We start from the raw sequence: 25,932 nt of genomic DNA on the forward strand, positions 1-25,932 counted from the left end.
AAGCATTATCACACAGCTGCAAGCCGTTTTCAACACATCAACGTTGACATTGTTGGGCCTCTTCCACAATGCCAAGGTAACAAATACTTATTTACAATCGTTGATCGGTTTACTAGATGGCCCGAAGCTATACCTATGCCCGATGCTACAACAGAAACTTGCGCACGTGCTCTTATTCACCATTGAATAGCCCGATTTGGCGTTCCATCTCAAGTTACCTCCGATAGAGGTTCGCAATTTACATCGCATCTGTGGGCGACTGTTACCAATGTTATTGGTATTAAGCGCAACTGCACAACAGCTTTCGGCCCTCAGGCAAATGGTCTTGTGGAACGTTTTCACTGACACTTAAAAAGTTCCTTAATGGCTAGACTCAACTCTTCAAATTGGATAGATGAGGTGCCATGGGTGTTGCTGGGAATCAGGGCCATGCCGAAAGATGATCTTCAATCCTCCAGCGCTGAGCTGGTATATGGCGAACCGATCGTTGTACCGGGTGATTGCATTCCGCACACCACCACTGCCGTTGAACCCTCGCAATTTCTTGAAACGCTTCGCAGTTCCGTTTCCCGTGTTCTACCTGTACCAATGTCACGCCATCGAACTCATCGTACTTTTGTTCCTGATTTGCTTTTTACTTGCGAGTATGTGTTTGTTCGAAAAGATGGATACCGTCCTCCTTTAAATTCACCATATCAGGGACCTTTTCATGTTGTAAAGCGCAACGACACATATTTTGTGTTAGATATTTCTGGAACTCGGCAAACAGTCTCCATTGATCGCCTTAAGCCGGCCTTTATTGATGCAACACAGTCGGTTCTTACACCAAAGGCTAAAAAAAGAGGCCGACCTCCAAAAAGTGCAAAACCCGCTTCTGGGGGGGGGGAGTAATGTAGCGACACAATGTGTTGTAAAGTTGTACCGTCGCGGGTTGTGTAAGTTTTAGTGCGTGTTGCCTTTTTCTTGCGATTCTCTCAATTCCCATGCTGTTTTCATATGCTTCATGCAGCTTGCGGCAATATGTACCGTGAACTTAGCTGCGCGCGCCTGGCAATCCGCGTTTGGTCGGTTTATTTTCGATTACATCAACATTACAAAATGACACCCCCCTTTTGCCCAAATTTTATCGATTCAGTCGGACCATATGTGTTGTTTCACATATGATGCACCCTTTTAATTATGCCCCATTCTTGAGGCAATACGATCATCTCATCGAGTTAATTTGACAAATTGAAATATTCGTCACGCCCTGTTGCTCTCTCTATTTCCCATATGCGTTTATTTCACGTTCAGCGAATCCAACTGGTCGCTTTGCCATATGATATTTTAGCCTTTTCAGTCTTTGGTGACCGTAATCTGACCCACCTTTTACCGCCAATTTGTACAATGTAAGGAAAGGAAGCCTCTAAGCGCATCTGTGCATTTTCCTTTTCAAGTTCCATCCGATTGTTTTGCTTATTTCTTTTTAAAAACTAGCGTAAAAAGGGCGAAGCCATTTGAAAGTTCCAAGTGTCTCACCATTGAGACTGTCAGGGTACGTAGCAGATCATTGCAAATCTCGAAAGCTGGCAATACACATGCGTGTACGATTTCATTGCGGATTTTGTGAAATGCACTTTACCAAAACCGATGATGTCATATCACATGTAAATGAATGTAACTGATGTGCGATTTGTAAGGTTTGCGGCAAGATGTTTAATTTGTTATTGCGATTTTAGTGGTTAGTATTACGTCCATGTTCGCTTTTAAGTTTATTTCGCTCCGCAACATAAAACGACGTAAGGAGATGCATAGTGGTGGCGCTCAGAAGCGCCCGGTGTGAGTTGATTGTGATTTTCCTGTTTCCTCTTGTCAAACGCGTTGCCAAAAACGCGAAACGATCCGGTGTCCGCGGACACATCACACGTGAGCGACTTCAGGTAGTACGCGTTTCCCATAATTTCTACATTTGAATGAAGTCACTGCATTTATCGCAGCCCTCCAAAAAGACAAAGGGCCTCGAGGGCAGGAATGAAATGGCGCAGAACGAAAACCTTTTGATGGAGTCGGGTATGGTTTATGTGATTGTGTTGTGTTTTCTCGCTTCTTATTCTGTGTATGCGTGTGTTTTTCGGGAGCTCGCACTTTTTCTGCCAGGAATAAAAAGATGGCCTGCCCGGTTTTACAAACAGAAGGTAAGCACTGTTGACTAGTGTAATGCGTGCATAAGTAACTCTGTTTGCAACTACTGTTACATGGCAGTGACTGTGTGCAACTTGTAATGTACGATGTATGGAAAACGTCCATTTAACAGCGGGAAAAGTTTTTGAATTTGTGTGTGCTTTAAATGCGTTCTTTTCCGTTGTCGGACATTGAAGTATGAACTTTTCGCATTCTGTCAAAACTCAAGGGAGACGAACACTTGGAGGATATCAGAAAACATCGTCCTGACTCCAAGTGTTAACAAACATTGCTCTATAAGTGTATTACGCACTGCACGTATGGATAGGGAATCCTGTTAATTTCTAAAGGCGTCTTAGCCTCAACGTTGGCCTCAACTCAGTACATAATGAGATTGATGGTCGACTGATCACCGACCATCGCTATTTAATTGATCTTGATTAAATCGAACTTGCCATGAGTCCCAAGGATTTTGAATTCCTTGACCACGTGGTCAAGTATACTTGCCGTGCAAATTGTCTTTTTAGACTAAATTGCGAGAGCTTTTCTCAACAAGTCTAACGATATTTGCTAACTTATGGAAGAAACGGAATATGAACAAGATTTCCTGGTAGCAAAACACCGCCCGTGGTTAATGGGGACATATCACGAGTCTCAATTTGAAACCCCTGGAAAATCGACGACGTGAAATCAAAGTTCCAGTTTGTAATTTGTACATGAAGCAAAACCGACGAACCTGACACTTTGCTACATTGATTTTGAGAATTGAAATGCCAGAGACCAATGCCAGTAACTGGTCTTAACTGCGCGTAGGACACAAGCGTATGACGAAGATGAATCGCAACAACGACATAACATGGCGATATAAGATTTGTAGTTATTGCTAGTGTGAGTCATGGTTTTTTGTTACTGAGACAATTCTATTTGCCTCAATTGGACATGAGCTAAATAGCTTAGACGATGCCACTGCAACATCGGCGTCCAAGTTTCAACCGTCCGCTTCCAACGGCAGCTTGGCATTAAAGTAGTTTCCGCGCCAATATAAAAATCATACGATCCCGCGTTGGTTACAGCAGCTAAAGACAGATATTGAACGAGAAGTGATGACGGAATAAAGGATAGAGTTGGTTCGATCCAAGTCATGTCAACAGTCGCTCATACCCGATCACCCACCATGACGTCACTTGCAAAACCCACCCCCAAATCTAAACACTGCTTTTACACTTGCCGTGTGCTCAACAATAGAAAAGGCAACACGGCGCGGTCTAAATTGACAAACAAGTTACTTAACCCGTGTCAGCGTTGTGAGACCGGATCAGCGAAATGCGGCAAACCACGAGCATCGTTATGGAGGTAATTGTTCTCAACAACTCCTTTCACTCTCAACGTAATCTGATCGATCAGCTGACCGAACAAAAGTTTTTTATTCCTTGCCCCGCTTTTAAATCAGTGCCGAAGACCTTCACAAGGTCAGGGATAGCCCGGGGTATTTTAAGTGGAATAATTTCGCAGAAGGATACAATTTCACTCGTATGACGTCAGAAGTGTTAACAGAACGTAGTTTCCTCATGGCACACAACGAAATGTTCGTAAATTAGAATTTTTGCTGCATATACAATCACGACTGTGTCGACTTGGAGAGGAAAAGGGTCAGTCAGGGTACAGGGCAATAAATAGATTAACAGATTTCTCCCGGTTTATGGAGGAATACGGAAATCTCAATCGAGACCGAAATAGTATGTAACTGTAATCTCCGTAAGACGATTTGCCATTTAAAATGCACAAGTGTGAAACATAAAATATCTTCCCTCTATACCCTAATCGGAAGAAGAAACACAGAGAAAGGAAGGAGAAATATTTAAAATGCATTGTGTCACACATTGTTGTGTTAAATGCGCTTATATGCCCCCAGGATTCGTAGCTGCTTTAACATCTGCATAATCGTCTTGGGCGTTACTGTACATAATAATATAAACAAACACTCCTCTATATGTGGAGTAGCACAGCATCATACCTCAAATTTATTCTGGAATCTTATTATTGTTCATTGCTTAAATGTAAACAAGTCACTTCTTTCGGTATGGCAACTTTCCGCCCACGCCCATGTAACATTTGTGACATACTGCACAGCTTTTGTTCATTCTGGGGTGGCAAGTTACCCATGCGTGATAACACTTTATTGTCCCAAAGTTCACTTACATTTTTCCTGTATTTCTGATTGTAGGTTGGGTTGTTGTGATGTTGCATATTGAACAACGTTGACATGTTGTGGTGTTGCATGTTGAACAACGTTGACCTGTTGTGGTGTTGCATGTTGAACAACGTTGACCTGTTGTGGTGCTGTATGTTGAACAACGTTGAACTGTTGTTTGATCGTAACTGGTGCGTTAAAGACTGGTCCAGTTGTGTGGATGTGTTGGTCGCCAAGGACAGGGCCTTCTCCTTGGATATTCTGCATGTGACGTGGTGTAAAAGTTAGGTTTGAAATAAGCGGTTAGGTGTACTCGATGTGTAGTTGATATAATGAATCATTTCTATCGACACTTTACAGCAATCATGGACAGAATAGTTTGTAACCACAAATTATTCTAGTTCATCAGAAATAAACAACATATGGATTGGGCCTCAAAAGGAAATCCAACCTCGTCATGCAGTGATTGAAAATACCATCAGGCTGTTTATCATTGTTTATCACACAGTTTGATTTCCGACTTACAATTTCACGTGGCAACATTATTACTTACCACTACAGGTTCTCCAGATGTCCCTGGAACATCAACAATGTCTTGTTGGCTGGTCGTTGGTAAAAAATCCAGCATTTGTTCTGGGTTTTCTACACGTTTAGGAGCAGTTTGATTTACATCTTCATCTGTGTCACTCGATTCCTGACTGGAGCTATGATGTGATGAGTCACCCGTCATTTGTGAAGACTAAGCATAATCACATAGTACGACATTGTAGTAAAATTGTATATTCTAATTGTTATCTTTACATTATAACTTACCAGTACATGTTGTGAAGATGTACATGGAACACCAACTACATCATGTTGGCTGGCCGTTGGTAGAAGATCCAACATTTGTGAGAGATCATCCACATCTCTTGAACTCCCAGCTTAATTGTGAGATGTATGTTTTAGTGTTGTATGGAACATGTGAATTATAATCACATTAGACTGTTTTGTGAACATGTATAAAGCTTACGTTATAGTAGTTAAACCATTTCATGTGGACAGAGCAAAGGGCTTATAGTTACTGAAGCAACTCATTTTTAGAGCACTCACATATTTATATAAGTTAACTTAACGTCACCTTGTTCTTGTGGAGAAGGAGATGACATATTTGTCTGCACGTTTCAACGTTCCTTCGATGTTTGCTGAGAAATATGTTCATTACGAGTTTTGCCAACAGACAACAATATATTACAAACTTTCGTGACGCATATATTATTCAAATAGAAACATTTTTAGGTGATAACATTGCATAAAGGTCAATTATTGTTTTCATTATGGGGGTGAAAAATAAAACTTAAATACATTAGGTCTACAGGCTTCACAGCCCAGGCACTGCAGCCTAGCTGGATCGGCCACTTTTCCCTGACAAAAGTTGTTCGCTATCATTTTTGTCAAAAATCTCACCTTAAAGTTGCGGTTGATCTGGTTTTTAAATACCACGTGGTGCAAGTTTTATTTGCGCATTGTGAGGCAAATCACATATAGTCTCATTCTTTACAAAAGAAAAAAACGTATTTCCTAAATCAACAAATGTAAAAATGTGCAATTGTTTATTTTATTTTAGACAATGGTATACAAAGCACATTCACAATACAAGAGCCTGACAAACAATTTTCCATTGCTGTTTGGCAGTCTACGGGGTATTTATGAGTCTATCGAGCCCACGTTGTATTTATAAGTTATTTATAAGACAATCAAAACAATACGTCGTGTGTAACCTGCTGCAAATAATCAACCCACGGGCGATTCAATGAAAACCAGCATCACATGGACGACTATACGAGCTCACATAACAAACAATGTTGTTTTATTCGTGCGTTTTCGTATCTTTTATCGTTTTTAGAATTTCTGCGAAGTATTATATGAGGCATAATATTGAACTTCCCAAGCGGAGATATAACGGCTACCCTCTTATTTTGTGTAGAGAATGGATTGAGAAGTTTTGGTTAATGTTGGTCGGCTTATGACCGAAAGCTATGTATTTCTTCAATACCACGATTGCTTCCTGAGTAGGGAGATTTCAAGCGAACGCTGAGACTGCTTGATTACTGCCTGGAGCTGGTGATGATGAAAACTTTTCTGTTGTAACGCAAACATCCAGACCAGACATCGATAATCTAACCGCGGAATAAAACCAAACTCTGTAATGTCTCAGTGGGCCGATACTATATTTATATTGAAAACTCTTCACTGTTGTTACTTTGTACAAGAATGCGACGTTGGGAAATTTTATTTGAAGTACAACCTTATTTTGTTCAAATTACCTCTGCAATTTGCACGGAAATATTATAGCACGCGGCTGGCAGGAATGCCCCATCTATTCGCAAGAGGGGTCGGGTTGGATTGTATTGATGGGAGGTTGCGTAGGTTACCGACTTCCACATAGCACAGTGTTTGCAACAGATCGTTCACATTCCAAACAACACAGCGATTAAACTAATCATTTCCTTTCAGAGATCCAGCAAAAAGTTCACCGACCGCTCAGTGGGACGATGTGGTTGGCGTCAAACACCGACATCTGTTTCTACTGAGCGAAATCTAGGTCAAACAATAAGGCGTTTACTATCAACAAGGGAAGGAGATGTAGGTGAAAGTTCACCGTACAGTGGGACGATGTGTTTGGCGTCAAACACCGACATCCGATGCGAAACGTTTCTACTCATAAGCGACATCTAGTTCCTTATTAAAATGCTTGGTTTGTAACATCTAACACCGCCGGTCGCAACTTTTCACCATTGTGACTATCACGTCAAAGGGTGATACACTGCATGAAATTTGCAGTCACGTGACAACGGTTTTAACTTTTTGCCACTTCGTTTCTTGTGTTTATTGTTATTTCGCGTAGTAGTTTTGCGCAAACTGAAATCAATTAATCTTTTTGACAACAAATATATGTGCCTGTTATTGTAAAATCAAGACGTTACAGGTAGAAACAGTGTGTACACCTGTGTGTAGCTCACAAGGATTTCATTTGTTCAACTTTATTCTATTTTTATTGGAATCAAATTCGTTACTCCTTCAAGTAAAAGCTACCAACAACAATAATGCTAACGTTAGTGTAAATGTAAAAATTTCAGCCTGTTTTATCAAATGAAACTAGACAACAAGAAATAATTCACCGAATTCTCGGAATGATCTAAGGGAACAGTACAACTTAAAATGCTTCTCTTTCACTGAAAAGCTAAAATCCTTTTTTTTACAATTTTCAGATCTCCGCTATGTATTGTACAGCTTTTTTTACAACACAATGCAATTAACGCAGATTCGTAAACTGACGAAGTAAAAACATGTCAATTTAAAAAACCCTGCAATGCCAACCCATATTTTTGACTAAATGGGATTCTTAATTAAACATTAAAGTCGGAGTTTATTCGAAAAAAATGCAAGCAACACAACACCATTCAATCCCGATAACGACAGAAGCTTTTTTAACATTTTTTGCTTATTTCTATGATGTTGAGGGCATTATGTGACACAAATTGTCCAACTCCTGTCCTTCATCCCAAAATACCAAATCAGTTTTGCCAACGTCAAATAAAAGCGTAGGGAAGGACTAACTGTGTTTGGTTGCTACGCAAGTATACTGTTGTTTCGAGTAACCATTTATCAAAGAAAGCTTCACAAACACCGATCCTTTCTATCATTTTCTAGTCTGATCCGCGCTTTCAACAACTGCAACATCAGCTCTTTTACTCGGCAATTTTTACAACTCATCGTATGTATTAGAGAACTACATCATATGATGTAACCAAATATCTCTAGCCAAAGCAATGTTGCTTTTGTTCTTGCTGCTATTGTGTGTGGGTGTGAGTGTGTGTGTGTTGCCGCTTTGCTTGGTCCACGCTTCCTGTTCAGTTTGGAGATACCCAGGACAAAGAAGTTTCTCGACGATTTAACTTGATTTCTATGTTACAGCGTGTTGTGTTCTGGTAATATACAGCGTGAGTTGGCTACGTCAGATTAATATTCCTCATGAGAGAGAGAAACTGCGGGATGAAAATAATCACACTCCGATATAATTAGTGTTACATCGCCACTAGTATGCTGTGTGTGTGTTTTCTATGTTGTGATTGTTTAACGTCATCTCAATGTGCCGTTGTTGCGTCACACGAACATTTGTCTTAGTGGAACACTGCTGCCTGCCACTGCTGTCGGCTTGTTATTGTTTACCAGTACTGCTGACCTGTTGTAAATGTTTTTTCTATTTGAATAGCTTACATAAGGATAATTTAAGTGCCATTGTTTTCCGATGACTGGTTGATCTGAAACCTCCCGAAATTTGTGACTCTGGTGCTATAATAAATCGATAAGCAGAATTTGCTTATTTCTGTGTGTTTGTTTTTGGTCGCTAATTCTACAACTGTTCATGTAGAAACCGCAGCTCCTTCAAAATAAAGCGGATTTGTTCGTTTTATTGGAAGAGGGTTGCGCGTTGCGACTTTTGTAGAAAACCCACTGTTGCACTGTCCGGGTGCAGGAGTCACGCCCACCCGCACTGCCAAGGGCAACGTAACATCGTTTCGAATTATTAGGATTTATTCTCAGCCCTTTTCGAACTATTTGGATTTATTCTCAGTCCGTTTCGAACTAGTTGGATTTATTCTCAGCCCGTTTCGAATCAGTTGGATTTATTACCATTCGAAATGTGTGATTCTGCTTCACCGTCTTCGTCTTCCACAGTCGAGGACCCGGCAGTTTTGCTAATATCCAGCTGCGCGCACGCATGGCAACAATCTTGTCTGCGTGTAGAAGAGTTAATTCTGAAAATTGACAACGCTGTGCTTGTTAAGGAATACCTGCCACAGCTGGAGAAATGTTTTTCCGACCTGATTGATGCCTATGCGCCGCTTGCTGAAAACAGCGAAGAATTGGCTCTAGCAAGACAGGATTGTCAGCGCACAAACCGTGAACTCGACTCTCGTGTGGCGGAGTGGTTCGCCAACGCCAAGAAGTCAACCGGGCGTCGGAAGACTATATCAAGCCGATCGTCGAGTTCACACGTTGACGTACATAGCTCTGTTTCCACCACCTCCTCGATTACCCGTCACAGAATAGCCGATCGTGTTAAATTTCAATTGGCTCGGGTGTCACAGCGTCAAGTCAATGAAGATGCTGAACTTGCAAGGCGTCAAGCAGAACTTGATGCTGAACGAAGAAAAAAAAAAGAGGTCAACGATGAGGTTGAGATAGCCGAAGCTGAGGTACGTGCGTGGGAAGAAGAATCCGTTGCTGGAGATCCCTATTTGAGTGACCTAAGACATCCTCCCGTGACAAGTTCCTCTGTCGGGATGCTTCGACCTGAGTTTATTAGTGCGCCGGTAAATGCTTGCCAACCTGCTGTCCCTGTCGTGACACGGTCACCCCCAACTTGCATGGATACGAAGCCGCTTTTTCCGCAAACTTTCAGCGCACTAGTTGCTGAGTCATATCAAGGTCCTGATCCTTTTCCGTCGAACATACAGCATGTTGTGTCTCCGTCGCGTAGATACGTCCCTTCATACAACAGCGAATTGTTCTGCCCCAGCCCGCGGTCAGAAAGTTTGATGGTAATCCGTTGAACTACTGGTCATTTGTTCGTGCTATCGAGTCTCATGTTCATAGCCGAACGAAGTCCCAAGATTCACGGCTAGTTTGTTTGTTGCAATTCTGCGAAGACTTCATTGCTGCTAAGCTTGAGATCTACAGCAAGGATAAGATCTCAGGATACTGCAAAGCCCGTTCCCGATTTGAATACGATTACGTACAACCCCATATTATTACCAACGCATGTGAACGTCGGCTCACATAATTTCCGCCAGTCAAGCAAGGTCGACCAAAAGACCTTGTTGTGTTTCTTTATATTTTGTTCGTATCGTTGCAAATCATAGAATGAAAACAAGGTACTGCGTACACGCATTTAAAGGGAAAGTATTTGCATTTCAAGTAACACGCACAAATAATAATCACGTGGAAAGGACTGCGGCACATTCCACGCATCACGCGACTGTGGTATGCAAGCGCATTGTTGTCACCGTACGTAATGAGGCGTGACCTCAACAGGCCTGATGGAATTTTCTGACCTTTCAGAAAAGTGTCGCAGCTAATTCGAAAACTGCCTTTCCGGCTTCAAGAGAAGTGGATCGAACGTTCCGTTCAAGTGCTTGACGAGACTGGATCCCAAGCCGGATATCTCGCCTTTGCAAATTTTGCCGTGAAGCGAGCGCATCGCCAACTCGTTGTTCGGTGTCGAGGCTGTCTACGAAAGCGTGCAAGAAAAACCCGTCCCTGTTTCGGTAAAGAAGGGTCCTCGTGCTGCTGCGTGCAACGTCTCGTCGTCGACATCCAGTCAGCCCCGAAGTCAAAACCCACCTACTCACGTTTCATGCGCGTGCTGTAACAAGTCTCACGACCTGTCCAAATGCCTGAAATTCGACGGAATGTCTCCCCAGGAAAGACGCGAGTTCGTTGTCACAAATGGATTGCGTTTTAAATGCCTTTGTTCAGGTCATCGTCCCAAAGCCACCGTCGGTAGAACAATCGGCAACGATAATGAAAGCTACAACGGACAACTGCGGAGTGTACCTCAACGTCGTTCCCGTAAAGGTCAGACACAACAACATCGAGGTAAAGACGTACGCTTTTCTTGATCAAGGTTCGTCTATATTTTGCGAACAAGGTCTGATTGATAAACTTGGTCTGCAATCCAAGGATCGAAAGATTTGTCTGAGCACTCTGACAGATCAATCGCGAGTGTACCAAGGCTCCACTGTGTCCTTCACCGTCATGCCGCTTGATGACGGAGAGCCGTTGTTGTTGCCGGAAGTGCTGTCCATCGACAAAATTCCCGTGTCGCCGAATAGGATCCCTGATGCGAAGAAGCTTGCCGAGTTCAATCACCTCAAGGAGTTGCCCCTGCGTCGCCTGGAAGGGGGAACTGTGACGATACTGATCGTGTTGGTTAAAAAACAGGCTGTTTAAATAAGTTGTTTTTAGCAAAACGAGTGTTCCAAAACTGTGTTTGGACACGTAATCAGTTTACGCTATGTCACAAAGGACATGTCTTTCAATCGATGGAAGTTTCGATTCGATTAGTGTGCTTGTGACGTCACAATGTTGCGTAAATCGTTCTTGTTCTAAACCTCACTAGGTGTTGCACATTCGTAGTATATCTTTAAACTTAACTCAGTTGCAAAGTAGAGGAGCAGGCCTTTGTGAAGAAGCCACAATGGACTCAATTGGAACAACGGTTTTTGCTTTATTATTCTGACAATTTGTCGCCGTAAGAAGAGTACATTTTGTTTGTTGTGTTTTTTCTCGAAGTAACTGCGGGCTACTTTGGAGTGTGTGTTTGGGAAGGCATTTAACAAATAAGTAAAAGTCTCACGACGCAATTCAGGTTACTTATGACACGTGTAAATTTTCATAAAATAACAATTTGGTTTTGTGGGTGTTGTTCCTTACAGAGTATGCTACTGTAGTTCGTTGACGGGCGTAGCGCGTTTAAAGAGCAAAATTTCGAAGTCTTGTAATTTTCGTTACATCATAGGTGATTACGTTATTTTTGGCATGGTTACTCGTAAGGTGTCATTTAACATTCGTGTGAACTTTCAGGTTTGTAGTGCAAGGGATAGCCGAGATATTAGGTGTGGTGCTAAAAGTACAACAGACCCCAATTGGACACTACACCCATAACATGACCCCACCTTCATTGTGACGTAATTTGGGGTTTCCCCGGTGTCTGGAACATAGGTACGTGCGATTCCGCACTACACCCAAAAAACAATCACAAATCCCTTTTTTCAAATAAATAAACTTCACTGATAGTAAATATTTAAATTAAATCAATGCTTGTGATATTTTTAAAGAAAAAGTCACACCACAGATGCAGAGCTGTGCAGAGTAGAGAGTCAACTTCAAAAAAACTACCAAAATGATGTTGCATGCTTTATACATCAAGTGTTCTCTTCAGAGACTTTGCTATATATATGCTAAACATTCTTATCTAGTGTTTTTGAATTTGTTATGTTGTACTTTCAGTTTAAAACAAATTGCCAAAATGATACTGCATGTTTTGGGCATCAAGTATTCTCTTCAGTGACTTTGCTTCATGTATGCTAAACAATGTTTTCTTGAATTTTTGTGTGTGTAGTGTTGTACTTTATTTACAAAGCAAATTGCCAAAATGATGCTGCATGCTTTAGGTATCAAATATTCTTTTCAGTCACTTTGCTTCATATATGCTAAACATTCTTTTCTCTAACGTTTGTGTGTTGTGTTGTACTATAATTTCAAAGCAAAGTGCCAAAATGATATTGACATGCTTTTAATGCAAAAAATCTACCTCTCTGACTGTGGCATACATAACCAAAACGTTCTTTTCTTGTATTTTTGTTTCACACTGTATTAAATTTAAAAATTAAATAAATGGTGATGCATGGATTGAATGCCGCCGGTCGTGACCAGACCACAAACAGGTTGACAGACTGTCATTTGTTTGTTTTGATTTTAATTTTATTCAAATTTTGCAACGTGATACTACCGTTTATTTAAAATCTGACTGTGAAAACCGTTTCAATTTAAATGCATTGGCTTTGTGGTTCCCACGCAACACGTTAGTCATGATAGCAAACACTGCATCAACAAAACTGTGCACAACCCACATCCTTGGTTTGCTTCTGCTAAATTATTACGTTTAGTTAATTTGAAAACCTATTTAGATGGCTTGTGTTATATTTGGGAAATTCTTTATTTTCAACATGACGACGCCTTTATCTTCAAATCGTTTAACAGACACTTTACCTTTGTAAAATTTACATTGTTTAAGTTATTATGTATGCTGCTGCAACAAAAACTTCCAACATCGGAAAAGTGTTTATTTTATATTTTTTATCAACGTATTGAATTGTATTTGTGAATGCCTGTAAAAATTTTCCCAATAACGATTACAGATTCCCGATCTACTTTCGCATTCTTTCAAATGTTTCTTGTGCAAATGTTATACGCTCACCCATATTTGAAAATTAATGTGCATATATGCCACGGCCATGACAAATATGCGTAAAACTAATGGTACATCTACAACAAACATATATCCAAAGTTTTTCGGTTCTACGTTAACTAAAAAATGCAGAAAATTGCACGAACAATAGCGGCGAATAAAAATCGGAAATCTTTTTCGCTCTGGCGTAATTGACATCACACAAGGCGCCCGCGTCGAAAAAATGCATTGTTTACATCGGAGAAGGCGCCTTATATTGCAGATATCACATAGTTTCAAACATAGGAGAATCCACAGATTACGTTACCTCAAAGGTCAAGACAAGATTTTACATCACACAAAAATATGTCACTGTGACGTCACAAACCAAAGGCTTATTTGTCCTTGATCATCGGAAAAGCAAGGTTATTGCAGCAACGACACTACTCTGTACCTCGATAAGACGGGGATGGTGCGTTTCTTTGCTTAGTCACATTACGTGACGTCATTTTATGTGTGATGTCATAACTTTAACCTCACCTTTCTGTTGATTTAAATTTGATGATTCCAACATTTCTAGTTCCAACTATATGGCGAAAAATACATTATTGGTTGATTGTGGCGAATTAAACAAATCATTTATGACGCGAACTCGTAGGCGACGCTACTGTCGGGCAAAAAGTGGTATTATGACAGAATAACAATGTTGTGTTGCATAATCAGCTAATTCGGTCGGTTTTTCTCGGCGGTTTTGCCAGCCTCAAATTTTTTTTAACATCGAAATCCGTTTGTTGCACTTGTTCACTTGTTGTCTCCTGTTTAATGCAATACTATACTAAACGAGTTTTACAATGTTTTCCATTCCTACGAATAAGGCTTGCTGCCAGCACTGGCACGACCAAAGCGCTTTCTATGATGTCACGCAACCATAATCTCGCAGAAACCAGTCTTCGTATCAGGCTACTTTTTTCGCCAAAAATGTTTTAAAGTTATGAACATCCCTTATTTTAATTATTAACATGCTTTATTTTTCCGTGTCACACGCACTTTAAAGCATGTTATGTTATCCATACAGCAGTGTCGGGTTATGGGGAATTTTAACGTGGTTTCCAGCCTCACTTTAATTAATATCTTCGTTTTTTTTTATGACATATTGTTTTTATAATTTTAGGACTTATCACATCTTTATTTCGATTCCGATGAGTAACAGATGAATTGTCTGAAATAAGCTTTTAGTGCCCACCAACTCATCCCATTCAGTCGAGTCAGCGGGTTTTCCTGCCAACGCTCAATATTTGTACAGTGTGTACAATCCTTTGTTCATCTTCATGTGTTGTTATTATAAGCTTAACCAAAGATCTCTACATCACCTGACTTAGAATGTTTTCCCTGTTCATCAGAAGGATTTACACAAATATTTTTGGTATTTGTCAGGTTTTTTTGTGAAACAGTAGGAAAAGTTATCATTTGAACTACTTAGGGATAAATTTAGTTGACAACCGTATTTATACCAACATCGGAATGTTACGCCAAACAATATTTAAATAGCTTCAACATTCAAACATGTCTAATTCAATTTCCAACTAGTGCCAAAAACAGATTCAGTAACATCAACTCAAACTCTCCTGCAATAGTGCAGGCATCCTGATTGGAACGAACACCCACCTTCCTTTGTTGTAAAAACAAACTTACTGTGATATGATTTGGAGGCAATGTGGTGGTTGTTTTTTGCCAAGTATTTAGAAAACATAGCAGATTTATAATTTACAGAAAATTTATTAAATAACGCTTGTGGATCTCTTAACACTTGTTGCTACCACGTAAATCACGATTACTCACCAATGTTTTGCAGTATGCTTTGTTGTTGAAATAGCTAAACTCCTATTTAGCACGTACTTGACTGTGACGCTTTTAATCGTTCCAAACAAGTAGCGAAAAAGGCCGTGAATATTACGTAGACTATAACTTAACGCGGACAAAACGTTAGCGTTGGCGACTCAGGCACCGTGGAACTGCAGTGGGATACACTATATTTCCACGTGACAAATCTGTAGATATAACGACGCGAAACACAATTCCAGGGCCTGGTGTTTGGCTATTGTGTGCATGCGCGTAAAGCGGACAGCATGCAAGGCTAAGTGGTAAAGAAGCTCGCGCAAGTACAAATAACGACCTTGCGTTTTAGTGGAAGTTGTCTTGCCCAAATACTGATGGTTTCGGTTTTGTGCAAACGCTGTGAAAACAAATTGCTAATTTCGCCGAATGCATGTTAATTGTGAATGTAAAAATTAACCTTGTTATTTAAATAGGGAATATTATGTTTAAAACAACGGATAAACGACCGGTCTGTACACCATGGTCACGACAAAGTAATATTATTCATTCATACCAGTGTATTTTACTCATGCGTAGGTGGATTGATTATTCAGGAAGCCTTCTTCCTGTTGCTGTGAAAACAAACCAGTGAGCAATAACAAGGGTCGCAATGAGTGTGGTGATATGATATGTACAGCACACAATTATTTGAAAAATTTAAATTCTGTGAAACGCAGGTAATCTGGATTCAGTCAATCAACATTTTCGTCCAATTCTGGTAAAATAAAAAGTTCGACTTATTTTCAACGATTTAAAAAAAAATTCTCAAAAATCTTCTCGAAAAACGAATAAAAGTGCCTGAATTTTCATGTTGTGTTTCCTAATTCAAACGTAGTTTTGTAAAGTTGTTTGCAACGTTTGTAAAGTTTTAATAGCAAAGGAAGTAAACATCGTCACCACGATCGGTATTCCAAGGGAAAAAACCTTAATCATGGCTTACTATTTCAGCATTATTCTGTGCAATTTCGGAACTCCCACTGTCCTGCACAACAGAGTTGGTGCTGCTATCGGCAAACGCCCACCTTCACTCTTGTAAAAGCAAACGTTTTCATAAACCGCACATGATCAACACTGAGCTTGTGTATTGATTTAATTTAAATTAGGATCAATCATAGTCTGTATTAAATATATTTCGCCGCTTGTCTTAGTCAAGCGAGCAGTCAATATTAACTTATACATTTTCATTGCATATTTCTTGCATGTTTCCCGTTGCTTCACTGCAGTAAAACCTTCAGGAGCAAAATGTGTGCACTATGACATACCAAATAGTATTCTAGACTAGGTGTTTTCGTTGTTGGCTGTCACCGCTACTTGAGGCGGCAAATCTAGAAAATTGATTTTAAGGCAAGTAAATTCCATTGTTTCGAAATGTGCTTTATGTCCAATATATTTCAGGAAGGAGACCTACGGAGACTAAAAATAGATGGATAACTATAAATACGTCTAAATTTTTACTCCTGGTGCTATGCATTTTACAAGCGATTAGCCAGTAAAAAGCACATTTTTTTTGTCGATTTACGATATATTTACCTCCCATGAGCGGAGAAGTGTTTATAATGTTTCAGAAGGGGTCATCATCAATGTTTTTTGGGGGAAGGAAAAAATGCCTGCAAAAACATACAAACAACGATAACAGATTTATAATAAACCAGTCATCAATGTTCGCATTGCTTCATAAAGTGTTTATGTGAAAATGTTATATTTCAACACATTTTTTTAAATTAAAGCTGATGTTATGTTATCTATAAAATGTTTAGTCATGAAGATTTTACGTGGTTTCCAGCCTCACTTTAATTGCTATCTTCGTTTTTGTCATAATGTATTGTATCTATAATATCAGGACTTATCGCATATTTGTTCCGGTTTAGATGCGCACCAGATCAATTGTCTAAAATAATAATAGTGCCCACCAACTCATCCCATTTAGTCGAGTCAGCGGGTTTTCCTGCCAACGCTTAATACTTGTGCAGTGTGCACAATCTTCTGTTCGTCGTCATGTGTTGTTATTATACGCTTAACGAAAGAATTCTACATCACTTGACTTAGAATGTTTTCCCCGTTCATCAGAAGGATTTACATAAATATTTTTGGTATTTGTCAGGTTTTTTTGTGAAACAGTAGGAAAAGTTATCATTTGAGCAACTTTTAACATTACAAGAGTTTCCAGTTGACAACCGTAGCATGTTGGTATGTCTGCCAGCATTGGAATGTGACGCCAAACAATAATTGAAACTTAATAAACATATTATGGTTTTCCCGGGTTGCCTCTGTGAAACGCCTCCAACATTCAATTAAGTCCAGGTCGAATTCCCACCACTAACGAAAACAGATTCAGTAACATTAACTCAAACTCTCCTGCAATAGTGCAGGCATCCTGATTGGAACGAACACCCACCTTCCTTTGTTGTAAAAACAAACTTACTGTGATATGATTTGGAGGCAATGTGGTGGTTGATTTTTGCCAAGTATTTAGAAAACATAGGAGATTTATAATTTACAGAAAATTTATTAAATAACGCTTGTGGATCTCTTAACACTTATTGCTACCAAGTAATTCACGATTACTCACCAATGTTTTGCAGTATGCTTCGTTGTTGAAATAGCTAAACTCCTATTTAGCACGTACTTGACTGTGACGCTTTTGATCGTTTCCGAACAAGTAGCGAAAAAGGCCGTGAATATTACATAGACTATAACTTGTTTATATAAGAGTGAGGCGGACAAAAACCTTAGCGTTGGCGACTCAGGCACCGTGGAACTGCAGTGGGATACACTATATTTCCACGTGACAAATCTGTAGGTGTGGCGACGCGAAACACAATTCTATGGGCCTGGTGTTTGGCATTTGTGCGCATGTGCGTGAAGCGGGCAGCATGCAAGGCTAAGTGGGAACGAAGCTCGCGCAATGACAACTTTTATTGAACGATTGTGGCGCTCTTAAACCGTGTACCATATAATGCGATTAGACCCAATATTTGATTATTATCCTGCTTTATGATTTGGTTACAACACAGCTGTTTCGGCTGATGTGCTACTTGTGGTTTGAATATAAATATGCCGACAACTTATTAGTGTATTCTGCTAATTATGTTTCCCCGATTCTACGTCAGCGACTTTGATTGAATAAGTGTATTTAAATCAAATACGTTTGCCGCTCAATAGGGATACTTGTCCAAATACTGGGTTCTGTTTCGTTACAAAATACGTGCTTATCCTGCCCAACATAATACACCATTTTTCATCCAGAAGCCTAAGGCATGTTTGCATGATCTTGTCATTACTTTCAAAGATCTCGTTTTTTGCGTTACTTTCAAGTTTGCCTTCCGAAAACAGACAACATGAGAATTATTTGAAAACATGCGCTGTAGCGCCACGTAGCGGTAGATCGCGTAACAACGTTATTTTCGAGATTGCGACAAGACTTGCAGATTTGCAAAGGATTTCACTGCGTTTGTAAAGTTGTAATCGCAAAGGAAGTAAACATCGTCAGAATGATAGGTATTCCATGTTGGATGCCAAATTGAACAGTACAACTACTACATGTAATTTATACCTAAATTGGGATAAAATAAACGGTCAGGGCACCTGAGAACGTATTGGGCCTTCATTAGTTATGATTTAAATTTTTTTGAACATTTGTCACCTCTGTGCAGCATTCCTCTGCAGAACGCACTCGATTTACCAAAAACGTCTTCCTGAAAAAATAGCGACTTTGTGTATGAAAAGTAGTTGTTGGATTTTTGGTGATGATTTTATTCCACAGCTTGTCATAAAAGATTTTGCATGGATTCCAGCCTCACTTTAATTACTATCTTTCTTTTTTCTCATAGTATATTGAATCTATAACATTAGGCTTTGACACATATTTTTTCGATTCCGATGAGTAACAGATGAATTGTCTGAAATAAGCTTTTAGTGCCCACCAACGCTTCCCGTTTAGTCGAGTCAGTTGGTTTTCCTGCCAACGCTCAATATTTGTGCAGTGTGCACAATTTTCTGTTCATTATTATGTGTTGTTATTATACGCTTAACGAAAGAACAGTGGAACGCCCGACAATAATTGAAGCATACCAATATCGCTACTTGAAATTACGCGGCCAATTTGTTAAAACGAATTTGTGAAAAAAAAGCACCGCTTCGACGATTCGTGATTCCAACTGGGAAGCCAACATAAACAGTGCAACAAAAACTTGTTTTCTCACCCAAATTGCTCAAAATGCAGCCAAGAGTCACGCCCTTAATTGTTATGATTTGTTTTTATCAAAATTTGCCACCATATTTCATGCAAAGCTTCTGCTCTCCTAAGAGTAAAACGCTTTCTATTTTCCAAAAAAACTCCATCATCTCTACTAGAGCAACATATGAATCAATATGGTACTTGTCGGTGGCAAATCCCAGTATCTCATCAACTTTCCGCTACGAAACACTTACGGGTATAGGCGTAGGTATATCAGGCGCAACAACACTTGTATGAAATTATTGAGAGTTCGTCCAATAGCACAAGGATATTTTACACTTGCATCAAGGTAACAGCTCACTTATTCGACGAAAATTCTCAACTGTGAAATCTGGGAATGTACCCAATGATACTCCTTCAAGATAAAAACGGCATGAATAATTTTATGGTTAGGATAATACACAAAAGAATCACACAAACCAATGCACACAAGACTAAAACTGAGAAGTAATTAATTAAAGATCGGAAGATGTTAAGAAGAATCAGTAAACAAGCATAAAAATATCATTGCAATTGCGCGATGCACTTCGAAAGCTTTATCTTCAGCACGCAAACGACAAAAACAAAGAGAAGAAATCAATAATTTTATCGTCGGTAGCATGTAAAAAGTCCTGCGGAACAACAGTGGTCATTTCCCATGTGTCGATGTATGATACGAAGGCAAGATCAGAGAAATAGCGGCGAAGAATTAGATCTGTTCTCATGTAAAGCCACTCGCTCAAGGTAATTGGGTAACTTTGTGTGTAACGAACAGCGCCACGAAGAAATATTTTGGTTTCAGGAAGGCGTTTGTGCAAATCAATTATCGCATGTTTTATTCCTGATGCTCGTTGAAGCAAAACACCGGGGTCGTATTGAAGAAAATGTGCACCAATATTAAACACCAAAATAACACTACGATTTGTTGTAATATCTCGTAACGTATCGACAATATAAGGACGACTTTCTGGAGGTCCTGGGTTGTACAACGGGTTACCATGTGTCCGGTAATGAAGTTCAATGTCAAATTTTCTGCCAAAGGCATTTCTACTCATGGACCAAAAACGATTACTCAAGGGATTGGGATCATCTTTTGCTTGTAACAAAGGTAGCAGAACTTTGGTGTACCATTGTCTCATTGTAGAATCACCAACAAAATATATCGATTTATGTTGAAGGCATTGTCCGGCCGTCTCCTCATTCTTATTTTCGTTGTTACAAAGCAATGAATTCCATTTTCCATCATAGTAATAACCGCTCGGATAACTGAAATTTGTTATGTGAAGTCGCACTGCTGTGTTATTTTCACATTTCTCTAAACTCCTTAAACTGTCTTTAATATTCCCATTGACAATAAGAAGTGTGCCGGAATTGCTCAACTCAACTTGCCAGTTAACCTTTGACTTGAAAAGCAGTTGAGAACCAAGAGAGTTTCCTGGCAGAGTTGCAAATTCAATCATTGGGATCACTTTGGGACAACTTGTATTTGGTGGTAAGCCACTGCATTTCCATGTAATTCCATGGTAAGGTCTGGAATAGTCACAAACCGTCGAAAGATTGCTGAAAATATATATCTTATAATTTTTGACGAAAATGACATAGAAATAAGATTACTCATGCAAAATGTAGCGGTTGTGCGTAAAAATTTAGTGACAAGAATAATTTGTGCAAATAGTAATGATTTTTGCAAGTAATGCTTTAAAAAACAATAGCCTTCAAAAATAATAACTCCGCTATCTTTAATTTTTTATTGTAATGTATTTTTAATACTGTGGAAATTAACGAGCAAGGGACCTTTGGTCTACGTCACACATCATCGTCTTCCCATCAGAAAGAACTGCTTTATAAGGTTTGAGAGGATTGATCAAAGTTGCTTTCCATGAAATAAGTTCAACCACCGCTTCACTGGAGTGAACGAGCTCTATAATTAATTTAAACTTTCCAGGAAAAGGAAGAAGTGTTTTCCAACTGTAAGTTCCATTTCCGTGATCATCCAACATCACTGCTATACCATCCTTGGTAAGGCCACCATTTCCATCGACTCTCATCAGTCTGAAAATGTATAAACACCAACACAATTTTGTTGCTAATTTGAACTGCATCGATCTTATAATTATCAAGCTAAATTATAAAGTAAATAATGTTTCACATATGAACGGTTAAATGCTAGTTCATGTGACAGCGTAAATTGTTTCCTCTTCTCTTGACTGCCTGCGTTGCAGTTGGTCATTCTAGTCTACTACTATCGCTTGACAATTGCAATTGCCTTGATAATGTGGTACCAAAGACAAAGCAATACGAAGTTTGAAAGCGATTAGTACCGATAAATGTTCATTTGTGCTTTCATGTTCACTTTAACAACTGATTCGAAGATAGTTGCGGCCGATTCCATGACATTGTTCTCAAACCACGAATATCATCTCACGCAAAACCTTTGTTAAAACTATGTTTGACAACCACGTCACATTCTATACTGGTAACATTGAAACTATCAACAAATTTACGAACTTCATCGTCGCAAATATTTATGCTTGAGAAAAAAATCGCTTTTACAGCATTTAAGATAGTATGCACATTATAGCTGATCCAGCTTGGCTGCAATGCCAGTGAACCACTATATAGCGGACAAAAACACAAAGCTACTGCAGCACAATCAATGAAGATTGCAACATTACATTAACGCCGTTCGACCCTAAGAAAAAAACAAAGTTACTGACTGTCGACACAGGGAGACAAAATTACTGCCCACTTTACAAGACATGTTGGAAAACCCTTGGCAAATCTCTAGTAGTAAAGTCTGCATTTGTTTCTCACCTGGCACGAAAATGATCTCCTCCGTGTTTCTTCGCAACACCATTAAAGTCTCTTGCTTCAATTAATCCTTCTAACTTCTGTCCAACCGTGTAGTTAACATTACTTGATGTAATGATAACAGATGATTTGGGATCTGTGGTTTGGGAAATGTTTTTCGGCCATTCAACAACTCCATGTTCGATTTTAGTCAGAAGGTTATCTACTTCAGGCATGTATTTTCTCCATTCGTATGATCCAAACTTGTTCCAAATAAACCGCTTTTCGGTGATCCCTTTTGGAAATTTCCTCATTTTGACATCTGACAGCGTTTTATCGAGGTTGAAATACAACAAAGTACTCAATACCACAGCCACAAGTACGAATAATTTGACTTTGATCAATATATTATTCATTTTATCGTTAGTGTGTTGATTTTTATTACAAAAGCTGTTACAAAATAAATATGTGTTAGGGGTTACAATTGTATTGTTTTAACAGTGTCACAACATACCCTCGGTAGAGGTTTGGGGACGTGAATTCAAACCTTACTGGGAGCCTGATTTCTTAGATCTTGCTCCGATGCAGTTGGGATGCAATTCCAGGACTGTATATCTAATGATCTCGATACGATAGCCGTGTTTGCCAAGTACGGACCTGCGCAGTCGGACGATTCGGCCAATTACGCGATAGCATGAAACAATTCGGCGTTTTCAACACTATTCAACTTTAATATTTGTATTCAACTTTAATATATCAAACACATCGTTAACTACGTGGAGTAATGTTGAAAACAGAAATATTCATCTTACATGTTTTGGCAAAGGAGTAGCGACAACTTCTCAACAGGTCGGTGTAAGATTACAGAATCAGAGCGATTTATTCAACAAACGTCTTACATACTTTTGACACGGGCACTCTTTTGTTCACCACGCCCCTTGTTAACGGTTGTACGTTCAGTTTTTTGGATTTTCCAGACAGCACACGCAATTAAAAAACACTTTGTTATACAACAATTTACGCAAAGATTTTAGAAAGTTAATATTTAATTTACATTCGAAAGCTAAAAAAAATAAATGCAACGTTATAGAAATAGGTTGTCTCAATGGTGATAATTCAACACTGGACAGTTTATTTTCTCTCTAAACAATACTTTCCAATTAGTGCTACTTCCCAATCTGCCCAACATAATCAGATTTGGGTGCAAAATAAGTGGAGTATTTCACGCTACACGCCTTCGGCCTGTTGCTCGTTGTTGTTGCTGCTGTTTCCCTTCTGCCTTTCAGTCCCGTATTAACTCGACGCTTTTCTGCAACCAGCTGTAGTAGTACTGATGATGAACCAAGTATAGGTTCGAAACGTTTACTTAAAATGATTAACAGCATCTTAGCTTTGACTTTTTTATTCAAAATAATCAGATTTTCCATTACATTCCTTAAATCTTTTTTATCTTTACTCGACTCACGAACACATGGCAAGGCAGGTGGTGCGACAGCGACTACGAAGAAGAAGGCAACGTCTGCGCAATCCGATACTATTCAATCAGAAGACAAAGGATTTAACGGAAATGTATCAGGCGTAGGTATGGCTTCGGACAGCGCAGAAATAACTGACCATCGTTCGTCAGCATGTAGACATTGATATGTCAAAAATACTGAATTATGTTGTTTGTAAGGTTTATTGTGCGCAAAGTTTCCAAATCATGTATGGCCGCTTGTTTTGAATAATATCACCAAAGCATTGCAAAAATTTCTTATTCACTGCCAGAAACACAAAATGTGATTGCATTTACTTGCAAGTAAAAGTAACTCAACAAAATATTCACCAGAAATTGTTATAAAAGCGTGACTAGCATTTTCAACTATCTTGACATATTTTGCATGTATTGTTCGACCACACTCGGATTCGAATCAAGATTATCCCGGCCACGAATCCTTGTCAATTTTTTTTAAACACCGGGACTCGAACACTATTTATATGGGTCGCACGCACTGAGAAAATCTAGTGGCGAGAAAAGATACGTTCCTTTAACCGCTTGGTGTTGACAGTGAGTATTCCTGGAAGCAAACGTTAATGAGTGTCCAAAGCCGTGCGATAATGCTTCCCTAAGAACATGGTCAGCGACATGATTAAACTGGCTAAGGGCTGGAAAGACTGGTTCGTATTACACGTAATCTACCCAAGCAAGATACATAGGCTCTCAGCACAAACAGAAAATAAGTTTCCCATACGATGAATGGACACCGGACCGCTGGGAAAGCTGGAAAAGTGATTTCAAATTTTTCGTTTGTTTTTCTTGCTTGTGATTTCAAGAAATCAAAGTTGTTTGTAAAGCTGCAGACAGGGTGTGTACACGCACTGTTTCGACCTGTAAGGTCTCATCAGTGCAGCTGTTGAGTGGCACTGTGCTAGCTTTCACACTAGCAGGCACACTAGTCTCCACACTTTGTGGTACTAATTGTAGGCGAAATATATACATCAAAATCATCATAACGACATATGACATATGTTTTATTTGTCATTAAAGAAAATGTGCACACATCAAAACGATAACGTGTTTGTTTTTAACCAGTCTGTTTTTACCCGCAATGCTCACATTCTAATATATAATGGGTTGCTGGTGCTTGGTAGTAAAAGTCTGTCAATTTTCTTCTGGAAGCATTTTTACTCTTGAACTAAAAATATTCGATCGAATAATTCAGAACAAGTTGTGTTGGTAGAAAACGTAATCAATCACCAGCAAAATCAGCTGATTCGGGTTGAAGGCATCATTATGTCATAGTTTAAATGTTGATTTTTTTTGTTAAAGCATTTCATTTTTGATTGTCGTGAAACAAGCACGATTAACTTTTTTTGGCTAGGTAAACAACGGCAAGTGCAAGCAAAGTTTGATTTCGTAGAGATAGCTTTTCTTTATTCATTAACGTAGTGGTTTAGCCTGTTTGCATACACGCAGTGCGTAAATAGGCACACAGCGAAACGGTGTGCGAAACTGCACAGTACATAACGGGGACCAAATATTTTCGAAAGTATACTCTTAGCCTTTCAGTGGAAGTCAAGCTGTTACATGTCACAGTTATATCACTATTATGAAACAAAAAACGATAAGATTCAGACGGGTCGCAGTCATAATTGTGGCTGTATTAAGTACTTTACTGTATTTGGATCTTTGTGTAAATCTGCCAATCAGCTACAACGCGAACTTTCCCCGAGCAGTTACTACAAAGAAGGATATTTGGAACAAATTTGGATCAAACGAATGGAGAAAATACATGCCTGAAGTAGATAACCTTCTGACCAAAATCGAACATGGAGTTGTTGAATGGATAAGAAACATTTCCCAAACAACAGATCCCAAATCATCTGTTATTATTACATCAAGTAATGTTAACTACACGGTTGGACAGAAGTTAGAAGGATTAATTGAAGCAAGATACTTCAGGAGAGTTGCAAAGAAACACAGAGAAAATCATTTTCGTGCCAGGTAAGGAATTTCCCCCACCTTTATGTTGAATTTCATCAATTTTGCCCAATGTAGGAGCATGCTACCTGATTTCTGCAACTCTGTACACGTATATCAACACGGAAATCAGATAGCGTTTTCAATGCAACATTTTCACACTTATAAGAGTTGATGAGAATGGTTGTTTCACCAAGGATGACATAGCAGTGACGTTGGAAGATCACAGAAATGGAACTTAC

General features: G+C 39.3%; 1 protein-coding gene and 1 pseudogene across 1 annotated transcript; one reads left to right on the top strand and one right to left on the bottom strand.

Annotated features, from left to right (window-relative positions):
* The first annotated feature begins 9,036 nt into the window (after positions 1-9,036).
* On the top strand, positions 9,037-11,350 carry LOC145906911 (uncharacterized; annotated as a pseudogene).
* Positions 11,351-19,989: 8,639 nt separating this feature from the next.
* LOC145906912 (NXPE family member 3-like) lies at positions 19,990-22,544 on the bottom strand. The gene is made up of 3 exons (XM_082994369.1): positions 22,255-22,544; positions 21,253-21,492; positions 19,990-21,000 (listed from the first exon to the last, which is right to left on the bottom strand). Exons 1-3 carry the CDS (start codon positions 22,542-22,544, stop codon positions 20,004-20,006), a joined length of 1,527 nt encoding a protein of 508 aa, XP_082850495.1. The 3' UTR covers positions 19,990-20,003.
* Between the last annotated feature and the right edge of the window lie 3,388 nt (positions 22,545-25,932).

This window comes from Ascidia mentula, chromosome 6, assembly GCF_947561715.1.
Source record: "Ascidia mentula chromosome 6, kaAscMent1.1, whole genome shotgun sequence".
Classification (NCBI taxonomy): Eukaryota; Metazoa; Chordata; class Ascidiacea; order Phlebobranchia; family Ascidiidae; genus Ascidia; species Ascidia mentula.

Bases quoted from the DNA above. Each gene is read 5' to 3' on its own strand.
- LOC145906912 (XM_082994369.1), bottom strand. From the start codon at position 22,544: ATGAGGAAATTTCCAAAAGGGATCACCGAAAAGCGGTTTATTTGGAAC. The intron at 21,493-22,254 runs GTGAGAAACAAA...ATACATTTTCAG, and splicing joins GGAGATCATTTTCGTGCCAG to ACTGATGAGAGTCGATGGAA. The intron at 21,001-21,252 runs GTGTGACGTAGA...ATATATTTTCAG, and splicing joins TCTGATGGGAAGACGATGAT to CAATCTTTCGACGGTTTGTG.